Raw genomic sequence first — 14,963 nt, forward strand, 5'->3', positions numbered from 1 at the left:
GGAGAAGGAGGAGGCCAAGGCACTTGTCAAGGTCTGTTGTCGTTCTGTGAAGGTCCTTGCTGTGGCACTTGCTATCTGTTTGGCACTCCTGGTGGCCACATGCAGTAAAGGTCCTCAGCCAAGGCCTATGATGCTTTAGCTGCTGTGAAAGAGTTGTATCAATGTTTGAATTAGATTAGTTTGAATGAGTTTTATGTATTAGCTAAGTCTTAGAACTGTATGTCGTAGCTTTGGAGAACTGTATCCATTAGCTTAGTCTGTCTGAGTTGGATTTTGAGAAGTGTATGAATGAGTTCCTAGTATCAATGTATCAATGACTTCCTGGTATCAATGTATCAATGACTTCATGGTATTAATTGTGTGAGAATTGTTTGTGAATTGCCAACTAAAGATCTACCTGTTCCAATTGTTTGTGACTTGTCTGATATAGTGAATTGCAATTGTGATCCCAGAAAAATACAGTGAATTGCAATTGTGATCCTAGAAAAATACAATGAAGTTGACAGGAACATCAACATCCCAGAAAAAGTCAGATACATCTACATCCAAAAGTAGATAGGTACAAATGTTTGTGCTCAATCAACATCCCAGAAAAGACAGGTACTAAAAAAAGAGTCACAGTTACAATTGTTTGTGCTCAATCAACATCCTAGATTTAGACAGCTACAAATGACAGCTAATCTAATCATCATCATTACATTCCATGGGATCCCTATCATTGTCACTAAAATACTCAAAGATAGTATCATCTTCACAGCCTTCAGAGTCGCTGTCCTCAACCATGTCTTCTTCCCTTCTATTGATAAGAACTTGTAAGTTACTAGGAACAGTAGATTTTTGGCCACCCACACGTCGGTGCACTGGTGTAGGCTCATCCAAGCCATCATCAACATCATCTTGTACCCCAAGCTCATTATCAGAACCATTTTCATCTTGGTGAACAGTGCTCAATTCTACTTCATTGACATCATACATGCTCCTACGCTCAAATTTTTGGACAACACGCCAATTTTCGCCAAATTGTGTGTCCTGCACATAGAAGACCTTTTTTGACTGAGTTGCTAATATGAATGGGTCCGTCTTGTACCAAAGCCTCTCTACATTGATGGATCTAAAAAGGCCATCATCTCTAATGGTTCTAGCTTTGCCATCTTGACTGAACCAGCCACACCGAAAAAGTACAACCGTTCAAATGCATTCCAAACTGGAGTTGTAGCTCAACTCAACTATCTCTCTGAGCTGACCATAAAATTCTGTCGCCAATCCATTATGTGTTCCATCCACTAGCACACCATTGTTTTGTGTCTGCCTTTGTCTTTCACGGTCGATAGTGTTGTATCGAACACCATTGACACTGCATGATGCCCATAAGTTCACTCTTAGGTCAGGAGGACATGATATTGCATATAGCCCTTCACTAACTTCTTCTCGATTATCCTTCCACTTAGTCTTGATCTAAAAAGACAACAAAATAAGTCAAAGCAACTATGATTACCAGCACACATAATTGAGTGAAACTTGCTGCAATATGAATCTTGCTGCAAAATAAGTCAAATCAAGTATGAATCTAATATGCATCTTGCTACAATATGAATCTTAAACCAAGCAAGTCAAAAATAAATCTAGAACCACTTACAGGACTCCTAAACCAAGCAGGGAATTCCTTTTCCAACCTCTTCTCAACATCATGGCCACCTTCTTTGTCTAACTCTCCTCTAAACTTGCTGCACACACAGTTTACAATATGTCTTGAGAAACAGTTTGTTGCACTCCTAAACTTTCTTTGTTAGGTGCACACACAGTTTGCTGCACACTTACATAATTTAGAAACAAAACTCACCTCAAATATGGCTCTACCTCCTCACTATTGTTTAGCACATACCAACAAATCTTGTGAAATTCTTTATCATCAAGATATGTCTGCCTATTGGCCCCCAAGAGTTTAACACCATGCTAGAATATAGGGAGGTCACCATCAGTTGCTCCATGATGCCATTTTTTATCATCTTGATTAAATCTAGTGACAACATCTTCCATGTAACTTGAACAAAAGGTCAAGGCCTCATTAGCTATGTACGCCTCAGCGATGGACCCTTCAGGTCTAGCCCTGTTCCTCACATACCCCTTCAAAGTGCCCATTTGCCGTTCGATTGGGTACATTCATCCATATTGGACAGGACCTCTTAGGAGTGCTTCATCAGGAAGGTGGACAGCTAAGTGGACCATCACATCAAAAAAAGCAGGAGGCAATATTTTCTCTAACTTGCAAAGTATCATAGGGATTTCTGCTTTTAGACGTTTCAATCTATCAACCTTTAGTTTCCTACTGCAAAGCTCCTAGAAAAATTTACCCAACTCTGCAACTGCTACATATATGTCCTTGTGCACTAGTCCTCGGAGACCAATAGCTAAAATTCTTTGAAGAAGGATGTGGCAATCATGGGTTTTGAGGCCCTACACCTTGGAACCATCTGAACTAATGCATCTTGTTAGGTTGGAAGCATATCCATATGGAAACCGAATACTTTTTAGAAATACACAAAATGCAACCCTTTCTTCTTTTTCCATGGAATACCATGCTGCTGGCATGGAAACTGAATTGTCTTCATCTTCTTCTAAATGCAAATCAGGACGTATGCCCATATCCTGCAAATCAAGTCTCGCATTAACTGTATCCTTATTCTTCTCAAGATAGAGTATTATGCCTAGAAGGGCATCACATATATTCTTCTCTATATGCATCACATCAAGATTATGTGGCAGCTTCAAGTATTTCCAATAAGGAAGGTCCCATAGAGCGGACCTTCGGCTAAACAATTTTGGCTCCTTGTCCTTATGTCCTCGCTTCCTTTTCTTGGTACCATCAGCCTTACCAGGAGTAACATCTTTTAATTTCTCTAGACACTCTGATGTCTCATGCATACTCAACTTTCCTGGCTCACCCTGGTTCTCTCGGTGTCCATCAAAGGCCAAGCTTCTTCTCCACTTGTGGGTTTTATCAAGATAGCGACGGTGTCCAATGTAACATATCTTCTTCCTAAGACTCCTTGATAATGGATCTTTGTTGCAATAGATACATGCATAGTAACCTTTAGTGATTCGCCCTGACAATACACCCAAAGCTGGATAATCATGGACGCACCATAGTACTGCAGCACGAAGGTCAAACTTCCCACCAGTGAATGTATCATATGTACTAACTCCCTCCCAGAGTTTTAACAATTCCTCAATGAGAGGCTGTAAGAATACGTCAAAGTCCTTGCCTGGAGACTTTGGTCCTAGGATGAGCAATGCCATTATGCAGTTGGATGCAGCGGTGCATGACCATGGAGGTAGATTGTATACCTTTACAAGTACAGACCACATGCTATAAGTTGTGTTCATGTTTCCAAATGGATTAAACCCATCTGTTGCTAAACCAAGCCTTAGGTTTATGGCATCTCTAGCAAAGCTTGGAAACACAGCATCAAAATCTTTCCAGGCTAAGCCATTAGCTGGATGGGTCATTTCATTCTCCACAGCAACCCTTTTATCCTTGGGCCACCGGGTCTCCTCCAATGTTGCTTTGTTTGCAAACATCCTCTTCAGCCTTGGTATAAGAGGAAAATATCTCAAAATCTTTTTAGGAATCCGTTTGGCAGCATCTCCATCTACCCACCTAGATTCCTTGCATTTTGGGTAGATGTCATGTTTTTCAAGTCCTTTGCGAAACAACACACAGTTATTGTCACAGACATCGATTAACTCATATCCAAGGCCCAACTCTTTGAGATACTTCTTTGCTTTGTCATATGAATCTGGAAGACAACAATTAGGGAATGACCCTGACAATAACTTCAAAAATGCACTGAATGCTGTGTTGCTAACCCTGTAGTATGACTTGATATGTAGCAATCTTACTAGAAAAGAGAACCTAGACTAAACTGAACCCGGGCAAAGAGCATGTTTTGCATCTTCAAGAACTTTCACAAACATAGGTTGTTCTCCATCTTGTTGTACAGTTGTGCACAAGTCTGCAATCATCTCTACCGAATCATGATCATCTTCATTGTCGGGCTCCTCCACATCTACCACATCACCTAGATAGGCAGGTACATTTTCATCCTCTCCAAATTCCACAATGTCAACATCAAAATCTTCTCCATGGTGTACCCACCGAGTATATGTAGCTGACCATCCATGGAGATAAACATGGTCATGCACATCTTTCAGACTCCGTGAAGACTGATTCAGACAATTGCGACATGGGCAACGTATAGCATCATTCGGACCAAATCTATCTCGAAACAAAAGACATAAACTGATCAACACCTACAGTGAACTCATCGCTGAACCGAGTAGCAAGAATCCATGTTCTGTCCATCTTCTGAATGCAAAAAAAAATTAGGCCTAAGTAGCTGAACAAAAGCCATGAACTGCTCTACCAATCCTTGTCTAAACATCTACTGCTCTACAAATTGCAAGCAATGGGAGGGGACAATACCTCTAAGTAGCTGAAGTAGCCACCCTAGCACGCCGCTAGTGCACACCGAAGCAGCTACGCTGCAGCAGGTGCCCACCGGAGCAGCCAGCTACGCCGCCAGAGGAGCTGCCCGCCAGCGCATCCCGTACCAGCTAGGCTGCTAGAGCGGTTCGCCGGAGCTGTCCGCCGGAGAGGCTCGCCGTAGATGCCCGAGAGGCACGCAGCCGGCGGAGAACCTACTCTGCAGCAGGTGCCCGCCGGAGCAGCCCGCTACACCGCCAGAGCAGTTGCCCGCCAGCGCATCCCGTACCAGCTAGGCTGCTAGAGCGGTTCGCCGGAGCTGGCCGTCGGAGAGGCTCGCCGCCAGCGGAGAACCTACTCCCGCCCTCTGCCGGATTTGGGTTGGGTTTGGATCTGGGGGCAGCACGATTGGATTAGGTTTGAGTCATAGAACTGATTCAATAAACGAATAAGAAAAAAATTCATCTCTGAGCATGACCAACGTCATGTTCTGATGGTAAGGCAGCTTGACTCTGAGTGAAGGGTGCTGGGTTCGATTCCCAGGCACCGCACATTTTTTAATATATGAATTATTCAAACAGATAATAAATTAATGTTCCCACTATGTAACACGTCTGAATTCATAGTGTGATGGTAAGCCATCTTGCTTGGGAAGTGCAGGTCCTGGGTTCGATTCCTAGGCACCGCACATTTTTTTAATTTCACTTTTATGACAAAAATTTCGGCTGACAGGTGGGACCTCAACGGTGAAACTACTGAGCTTCACTTCTATGACGAAGTTCACAACATTTCTATGATGATTTCTTCTACTTTGTCACAGTTGAACAAAGGGGTTGACGCCCAAACCGGTCATCCATGACGAATAACAAAATTTCGTCATTGATGAACCTTGTTCAGTGACCAAATTTGGGATCGTCATACCCAAAACGTCATAGATGAAAGGATTTCTAGTAGGATCATAGGTGACTGAGTGCTAATCTTCAACTCTCCTCCTAAACCACATAAAAAACCAAACCGTCACTGCAACAACCACAGCAGCGGCAACCCTTCGCCTAGCTTCAAACGCCATGGCTACCACAACAGGATGGAGGGCAACATTAGAAAGCGAGCATGCAACATGGGTATGTACTGCTTAGCAAGCAAAAAATCAGACAAAATGAACAATGAAAGACGCGGCTGCCACACCAAAGGGTGCTCCTCCAGCGTATACTGTTAACTAATCAACATCATTGACCTCTAGGCACTTTGCTCAGTGCGTACAACAAAATAGGCATCATCATGTACAAGATCTACACAAAACATGAGGTATAAACAAAAAATGAAGCATCATGTATAGATCTGAGCTAGGAAAAGATAAATCAGGTATAGCATCGTACAGATCTGAGGATGTCAAACCAAGAACCCTGATTTCTTGGCATTTCAAGCAAAATCCACCAACAAATCAAAAAAAAAATCAACAGTGAAGAAGAGGAGGGGAAGAGCGCAGGTGGCATATATATACCGTCCAAGCGCCGGAGGACTGAGAGAAATTCGCCGGTGAGGGTCGCCTAGGTAGGGTTACCGAGGTCGAGGGGGAGCAAGACGGAAGTTCGCACCGGAGCTATGGCGGAAGGAGAGGCGAAGAGTGAGGGTGGTAACCCTAGCCGAGACCCGCGCACGCGCTTTATGGCCCGGACGGCCTCATCTCCCGCGCTCGGCGTGAAGGTTCCCGCCAAGCACCGAGCGAGCCTGCACCGAGAGGGAAGTGGGGATCGAGAAGACGGCGGCGGCCGAGATGGAGGAGCGAATCTGCACGGGAGAAAGCAGGGGAAACATGCGAGTAGGGCAACCAAACACAGCGGAATGCACCAAAGGATACGGGATGGGCTAAATGACGGCCCGGTTCGGGCAACCAATCACGCCCATATTGTTCAATGGTGTCTCGCCCAGATTGGATCGACGCTTCTCTTTGCACAAGATGAGGCCGATCACTGGATGCTGGCAGGCGCCATGGGTCTCAGAGGTCTGGTTGCTGCTGGACACGGTGGTTAGCAGCTTGTGTAGTTGACGGTTTGGTCATGTCTCGTTAAGAACATAAGCGTTCGTACAGAGAAGGAAAAACTTGGCTGGGGTGGTGTCTTGCACGGAAGGAAGTTTGCTGATAAGTCCAAGCATAGCAGCTCGACGGTGACTCGGTGAGCACCCCCGGCCCTTCATCTTCCCCAAGCAGCATTTCCCTTTTCCTCAGCATACACCAAGTTTCCCAGAGCTCAGTTGTCGAGCTATGGCGGACAGAGCTACAAGCACGAGCGTGTGCTCTCTCCGTTCAGTGGCTTATTTGCTTCTCTCTCCTTGCTAATTTATTCCACCAATCCACAACAGCAGCAAAGTGGCCCACGACCATGTGCATGTCGAAAAGCCCATGCACCACTCCAACTCACGTGGAAAAACCATCACGTGAACACCATGCACTAATCACCTCCCTTAATCGCGCATTAGTCATTTTCTGCGTGATTAAATTTCGGCCATGTCGCAAAGCCAAATGCCAAATCCGATTCCATTGATTCTTCTTCCTAAATTCCTCTAAAATATTGTTCTACCCATCCATATCAATTTCTTCATTTTTAGGGCTCATTTGAATTTATTTTATTTTATGTCTGTTTGTTTGCGCGTTCTAGCGAACGGAGTAATCGAGGAGGAGCACGAGGAACTTGGAGGTCAGGAGGAGTTTAAAGGACAGTTCCACGAGTTTGAGCCTGTATCCCAAGATCCTAAGATGGCTGGTTAGCCTAGAGGGGTGAATAGACCTATAAAAAATTTAGCTTAAATAAATGTGAGAAATCTACGCAGCAGTGCTGATCTGTGCACAACACTGTTGCTCTGCGTGCAGCACCGCTGCTCTGGAGGATACCTGAGACTATAATTCAAAAATTGTCCAACGAAAATTAGATCGAGTAAATTCCTGATGTTCCTAGGGTAGTATTGAACCTGTTTCACCACTTGGAAGTTGAGAAAAGTACACACACGAGTAGATCGGAACCAAACCCTAGAATCACCACAACACAAATGTAGCAATGCAAATCACAAGAACACAAGTGAGGCACCGATTTATCCCGTGGTTCAGCTCGCCACTAAGGCTTGCCTAAGTCCACGTTGTTGAGGAAGCCACTAGGCTTGGGTTTCGCGGAACCCTATCCTCGTTTTAAAGTCAAGAGATTGAACTCTTGAGATGAGGGGTGATTTCACTAGATGATTGAGGTGATTATAAACCTTCCGGAGCTGCCACACAAGTTGGCAAGCTCCACGGGCGACACGCTAGCCGGCTAGGAGCTAGCTCCAAGAGTAACAAATGCAATCCGCCGGCTTGAACGCGAACCAAGTGCTTTTGACGATGAAAAACAGTTGGAGCAACTCTCTAATGAAGTTTGGAGACCCAATCTCTCAAAGATTTGCAAGGGACTCAAAGGGAGAGTGCTTGGGAGCCTTCAATGGAGAAGAGAGGAATGCTCTAGTGGTTCTAAGATGCAAATGGTCGGGGGTGACCGTTGGGAGAGAAAGGGGATGAAGGAAATACCCCTTCTTCCAACAGTCAGATTTTAAGTCGCAGCAGTGCTGCTCGCAGAGCAGCAGTGGCCTGTCAGCTCCAAATTGAAAACTGTATCACATGCTGACTAGGCAAGATAAAAGAGAATGCTTGTTGGAATTTTAGCACTTAGATGCACGTTGAAGCTTGCGCATTGCATCCCCTTTGTAGTATGGCTTTTCCTAAATTCAAATTCAAAATAAAAAAGAATTATAGATGACTTTGAGTTGGATGCCGCATTCTTTTGTAATTGGGGGCTCCACCATCGTGTGTATAATCCTCCTTTTGATTTTACCTACTTGTCATCTCGTTAAATCTCATTAGTCCCCTAATTATGTGGTCATTATCACCAAAACCTACATTAGGGTTTGATTGCAATTACAATCTCCTCCTTTTTGTTGATTGATGACAACACGATTAGAGCTTACAAAAGATATAAATATACAACTGAGATTTTTCGAGCCATGGGTATAGGAGCTCCCCCTAAATATGTGAATAATAATTTGAATTTCTAAATTGGCATAAGAGGCCAAAATTCACATATTTGAGTGAAATGGGACTCTCCCCACATCCATTGCTTCTATGGGGTGCAACACACAGTGTCATAAAGATAATCGTGATGCGAATGACATGTATGAAAATCAGATAGATGTGCTGCAGTTGTACAGAGCAGCACTCCCGCTCTGAGCACAACACTGCTATGAGGCAGCACTGCCGCTCAGGGCGCAACACTGCTGCTGACAGCACAGGTGCGGAAGCAAAGCACCAACACAAAGCTAGCACAATATACATCTAATAAGCAGTAAATGGCAAGCTAATAAACATCACAAAGTACATGTTCACATCCACCAACATAGAGAGTACATAGGTACCAAATATTACATAAAATAGAGTTTGAGCGACTCTCAACTCTCATCTCACAACTAATCGACTACTAACTCACAGCTCTCAAAGGATAGGACATGAAGCTCCTGCAGATCGACGAAAATCAACGAAAAGCGATGAAAAAGTTGTTGTACCCCTCTAATCATCTCTTCACCCTCTTTGGCAACAAGCACCAAAAAGAGAGAAAAGAAGAAAGAGAGATACAACTACTCGTCATCATCCTCTCAGATAGGAACAAAGGGAGAGAGAGGTTACTGCAGGTCCAAGGAAAAAGGATTAATAGAAAGGGCCTAGCCAGTAAGACTGTAGTGAGGATTTTCCAGTTGAAAATCACGAGCAACACTACTGCTTGGGCGTGGAGCACTGCTGCTCGCGCAATAGTGTTGTTGTCCCAAGCGACACTACTGCTCTCTACTGCAACAGTTCAGATTTAATTCCTATTTCCTCTCTATATAGATGAATATGGACATATACTCTTGCTATATTTTGGGCAGAAACAAATAAACATTACAAGCAATGACCAAAAAAATATGCAAGTGCTCTTTTAAAATCAATTTTTAAGCACAATAATTTAAGTTTTCACAAACCTTTTCCTAGATACTAGTTCATCAAACAAAGATGTGCTAAATTTCAAACCACGTTATGAAAGTCAAGTATATTTAGCTCACTACGCAAAGCACAAAACCTTAACTCATCTAGAGGCTTAGTGAAGATATCGGCTAGTTGCTTTTCAGTGCTCACATGACGAATTTCGATATCTCCTTTGGTTTCGTGGTCTCTCCAGAAATGATGTTGGATGTCTATATGTTTGGTTCTTGAGTGGCTCACAGGATTGTTGGCTAACTTTATGGCACTTTCGTTGTCACACGAGTGGGATTTTAGTGAAGTGACATCCGAAATCTTGAAGGGTTTGCCTCATCCAAAGTAGTTGAGCACAACATGCACCGGCTGCAACATACTCAGCCTCGGTAGTGGAAAGGGCTACACAATTTTGCTTTTTAGAACTCCAAGACACTAGGGACCGTCCAAGAAATTGACATGTCCCCGAAGTGCTTTTTTGATCTACTTTGCAACCGGCATAATTGGAATCTGAATACCCAAGTAAATCAAACCTAAAGCCCTTAGGATACCACAAGCCAAAGTTAGGAGTGTGTACTAAATATCTCAAGATTCTCTTAATGGCCAGTCAACCACTAAGTGACACTCTTTCGGGTTAGCTTGAAATCTAGCACACATGCACACACTAAGCATAATGTCGGGCCTAGATGTGCATAAATAAAATAGAGAGCCGATCATGGAGCGATATACCTTAGTATCCATGGCTTTCCCTTCTTCATTAAGATCTAGATGTCCATTGGTTGGCATGGGAGTTTTGATAGGCTTGGCATTCACCATGTCAAATTTCTTGAGCATATCATGGGTGTACTTTGTTTGGCTAATGAAAGTTCCATCCTTCACTTGCTTGATTTGAAATCCAAGGAAGGACTTCAATTCACCCATCATGGACATCTCAAATCTCTTGGTCATGATCCTACTAAACTCCTCACAAAAAGAATGATTAGTACTACCAAATATTACGTCATCGACATATATTTGGCACACAAATATATCTTTGCCAACTTTGTGAGTGAAAAGGGTAGGATCGGCTTTGCCTATTTCAAAGCCTTATTTAAGCAAGAATTCCTTAAGGCATTCATACCATGCTTTTGGTGCTTGCTTAAGCCCATAGAGCGCCTTTTGGACTTTGTAGACATGGTTGGGAAACTTGTGATCTTCAAAGCCCGGTGGTAGCTCAACATAGATAAGTTCTTGAATAGGGTCGTTGAGAAATGCACTCTTCATATCCATTTGATATAGCTTGAAGTTGTGATGAGCAGCATAAGCTAGAAGCATTCGAATTGCTTCAAGTCTTGCCACCGATGCATATGTTTCTTCAAAGTACAAGCCCTCTACTTGAGTGAAACCTTGAGCAACCAACCTTGCCTTGTTTCTTGTCACCACTCCATTTTTATCTTGCTTGTTGTGGAAGACCCACTTGGGGCCAATGACATTGGTATTGGGTCGTTCCACCAAAGTCCACACTTGTTTTTTTTCAAAGTTGTTGAGCTCTTCTTGCATGGCCATCACCCAATCTGGGTCTCCAAGTGCTTGTTCTACCTTAAGAGGCTCCAAAGAGAAAACAAACGAGTAAAATTAGTAAAAGTTTGCTAAGTGTGAACGAGTTGTTACCCCCTTTCAAAGACTCCCAAGAATGTTGCCAACGGGATGATCCCGTTGAATTGTTTGCCTTAGCCTTGGATGCTCAATGGCCTCTTGTTCATCTTCTGAATCTTCATCATCCTCTTGCTTAAATATGGGTTGTAGGTTTTGTCCATGAGCTAGAGTTGAATCAGCTGCTGCTGACTATGTATTTGCGGCACTATCGCCCTCAAGTGCGGCACTGCCATGCTCTGAAGTTGTAGCAGTTGTTTGCTGCAGTGTAGCATCAGGTACGTCAGTGGAAATAGTTGCAGCAGCAACTTGAGGAACCTCCACTTTAGTGACTTCTTCTTCTTGTGGTCTAATATTACCAATAGCCAATTGCTTGATTGCTTCACATGGTGGATCCTCCTTTCCTACAACACTTGAATCAACTTGCTCCACTTGAGAGCCATTAGATTCATCAAATGTCACGTCTACCACAATCTCAACTCTCCCAGAGGTTTTGTTGAAGACACGGTAGGCATGCTCATTTGATCCATAACCAAGAAGAAAACCTTCATCAACTTTAGGCGCAAACTTAGAGATTTTGGGTTTCTTGTTAAGTATGAAACACTTGCACCCAAACACTCTAAAGTAAGACACCTTAGGCTTGTTACCGGTTAGAAGCTCATATGAAGTTTTCTTCAACTTCTTGTGTAGGTAGAGACGGTTGATGGCATGGCAAACGGTGTTGATGGCGTCACACCAAAAGATGTCTAGCGTCTTGTACTCATCTAGCATTGTTATTGCCATATCAATGAGTGTATGGTTCGTCCTCTCTACTACACCATTTTGTTGAGGGGTGTATGGAGTTAAAAACTCATGCTTGATGCCTTCTTCATCAAGAAACTCCTCAACTTGAGTATTCTTGAATTCGGTCCCATTGTCACTTCTCACTTTCTTGATGGGAAGACTGAACTCCTTTTGAGCTCTTCTAACAAATATCTTCACCTTCTCTTGAACTTGGCACTTGTCATGCAAGAAAATACCCAAGTGAAACGGGAATAGTCATCAACAATAACAAGACCATATTTGTTACCTCCAATACTTAGGTATGCGACCGGTCCAAAGAGATCCATATGTATTAGCTCCAATGGTTGCTTGGTGGTCATGATGCTCTTTGGTGGGTGAGGTGCTCCAACTTGCTTTCCGGCTTGACAAGCGCTACTCTCAAAGTGAACATTTATTAGTCCAAGGATGTGTTCATCTTTTAGAAGTTTGGCCAAGTTCCTCATCCCAACATGGGCTAGTCGGCAATGCCAAAGCCAACCCATGCTAGATTTTACCACTAAACAAGTCTCAAGCTTAGCTTTACTTTTGTTGAAATCAACTAAGTAAAGCTTGTTCTTTAATTGACCTGTAAAGACAATAGAGAAATCCTCCATTCTAAAGACTTCCATACCCTTATCTGTAAAGAGACAATTGTAGATCATCTCACACAATTGAGAAACGGACAACAAATTGTAACTCAATGAATCAACATGTAATACATTTGTAATTGAATGCTCAAGGGTTATAGCAACTTTACTAAGACCAATCACATCCCCCTTTGAAATGTCTCCAAAGACAATATTTTCATTTGAGTGCATCATCGGGGAATATGATGAGAACATACTCCTTTCTCTAGTCATATGATTTGTACATCCACTATCAAGTACCCAACTTAAACCACCAGAGGAGTATGCCTACAAAATAAGTTTAGTTGCTAGGTTTAGGTCCCCAATTTGACTTAGGGCCTTGCATGTTAGTCACAAGAATCTTAGGAACCCAAATAGAAGTATTTCTATATATGTTGGTTTTCTTTCCAACATATTTTGCAACCACTTTTCCACTGCTATTGTTCTTCAAAACAAAGCATGATGTCAAGCTTTGTCGAGGTGCATAATTTTTAGATTGATAAGAATACTTGTTCTTGGTGCCCCACATTGATTCCTTAGGCTTCTGGAAAATTTGTTTCTGCTGGTACACCTTCTTCTTGGGCTTAGTTTGATCAGGAGCAGAATTGGTAGCCTTCCTATTTTTGCGGGGCGCGGCACTACCGCGGTCTGTGTAGGCTGATCTATACCAATTTTACCCTTCCTCTCAAACTGCACATACTCATAGCCATTCACTGTCCTTCTTCCATTTGTCTTGGCTCCTTTTTATGTGGCCAAGCCCATGCTTGATTGAGGGATGCCTTCCTTGCTTGAATTGTGGCCCTTTTGATTCATCATCCTTCTTGTCATTGGATTGGGTCTCACCCATCCACCCTTTTCCAATGACTTCATTGAGCCTAGCAATCTCTTTTCTCATAGCCTCTATGTTTGCAAGGTTAGTGGAATAAGCCTTCAAATCAAGATTAAAACATTTTTCACAACCTTGACTAGTGGAGAGAGTAGTGGTTTCCTTTGCCTTAGAGAGATGTGAGTTGCTATCCCAAACAATGCTATATTGCATCTCAAGTTCTTTGTGCTTTTCATCCAATCACAATACTTTTTTCTTGAGAGCTTTATTTGCTTTCTTTGTGATAGCATGGTCCTCTTGCTCTTTGGTCAAGGCCTTGCGCAAGGATTCTACCTCACTTCTCTCTAATACAAGAACTTCTTTGCTAGCAATGTAGAGATGCTCTTGTTGGATAAGAGTCTCATCTCTAGATTCTAGCTTGGTTTGGACACTCTCTAAATCCTCCATTAGCTTAGTGATGAATAATTTGGTCTTTCCATCCATTTTTTTAGTTATCATGTTTATTTCTTCATCACTAGATTCATCATCACTAGAGCTATCACTAATATCACTACTAGAGATATCACTAGGAGGCGGAGGAGATTTGGTCTTTGATTTGGATTTTACCTTCTCATGCTTTGCCATAAGACAAATGTGAGGGGAGTAGTAGTCATCATCGAACATGTTGTTGAAGAGCCTTGGTGTAGGGGATGACTTATAAATAGCAATGGTTGGAACCTTCTCATCCTCTTCACTTGAGCTCTCTTTAGTTGAGTCCCACTCATGCCCAATGTGAGCCTCTCCCATGTTCTTCTTGCTTCTCCTACGGTCAGCCTTGTCCTCTTTCTTGTCCTTCTTGTATTTGTTGTCCTTGATCTCATAAGGACACTTGGCAATAAAGTGATCGGTGCTTCCACAATTGTAGTATGTCCTCTTTTTCTTGTTTGGAAAGCTTCTCTTCACTACCTTGTAGCCTTGCTTGTTTAGCCCCTTGTAAAATCTCTTCATAAAGAGAGCAACATCATCAATCTTCTCATATTGATCATCATCATTTTTATTTTCATTTGAAGATGATGTGGTTTCTACTCTCTTGAACTTGCTTGCTTGCTTTGGGCTTGCTAGTTGAAGCTTGTTGGTTGATCTTAGACTTGCTTGTAGAGCCTTGCTTGCTTGATTTGTTGGCCTTGAGAGCTACATCTTTGATCTTGATGCCCTCTAGCTTTGCTTGCAACTCTCCAAGCTTCTTCCTCTCATTTGCTTCTTCTCTTTGCATATCAAAGGTCAAGATCCTCCCAAGTACATCATTTGGTGTGAAGTACTCAAACTTCTTATCTCTAATTAGAGTGACTACGGTCTCATTTCTATGTGAATATACCTCCAACATAATCTTGACAACCTTGTGATCATCTAGCTCATCACAACCATAGCCTCTAATTTTGCCCACCATTGTCATCAATCTATCAAACATCTCTTATGGCCCCTCTCCATCCAAGATTATAAATCGGTTGAGATTTGATATCAACAAATCAATCCTTGTCTTTCTCACTTTGTCAACCCCTTCATGTGCTAGGTGCAAAGTGTCCCAAATTT

At 42.7% G+C, this 14,963-nt stretch overlaps 1 protein-coding gene across 1 annotated transcript; it reads right to left on the minus strand.

The window, feature by feature from the left end:
- Positions 1 to 681: 681 nt before the first annotated feature.
- Positions 682 to 14,381, minus strand: LOC136525538 (uncharacterized). Its single transcript, XM_066518488.1, has 7 exons — positions 14,001 to 14,381; positions 4,316 to 4,366; positions 3,930 to 4,224; positions 2,576 to 3,797; positions 1,637 to 1,724; positions 1,206 to 1,455; positions 682 to 1,097 (listed from the first exon to the last, which is right to left on the minus strand). Exons 1-7 carry the CDS (start codon positions 14,379 to 14,381, stop codon positions 682 to 684), a joined length of 2,703 nt encoding a protein of 900 aa, XP_066374585.1.
- Between the last annotated feature and the right edge of the window lie 582 nt (positions 14,382 to 14,963).

The sequence above is a fragment of the Miscanthus floridulus genome, chromosome 19 (assembly GCF_019320115.1).
Source record: "Miscanthus floridulus cultivar M001 chromosome 19, ASM1932011v1, whole genome shotgun sequence".
NCBI lineage: Eukaryota > Viridiplantae > Streptophyta > Magnoliopsida > Poales > Poaceae > Miscanthus > Miscanthus floridulus.

Coding starts and splice junctions, on each gene's coding strand:
- LOC136525538 (XM_066518488.1), bottom strand. CDS start 14,381: ATGAAGAGATTTTACAAGGGGCTAAACAAGCAAGGCTACAAGGTAGTG. Junction 4,367..14,000: donor TTATGGCAAAGCATGAGAAG/GTAAAATCCAAA, acceptor TTTTGCATTCAG/AAGATGGACAGAACATGGAT. Junction 3,798..3,929: donor AAAACATGCTCTTTGCCCGG/GTTCAGTTTAGT, acceptor GTTGTCTTCCAG/ATTCATATGACAAAGCAAAG.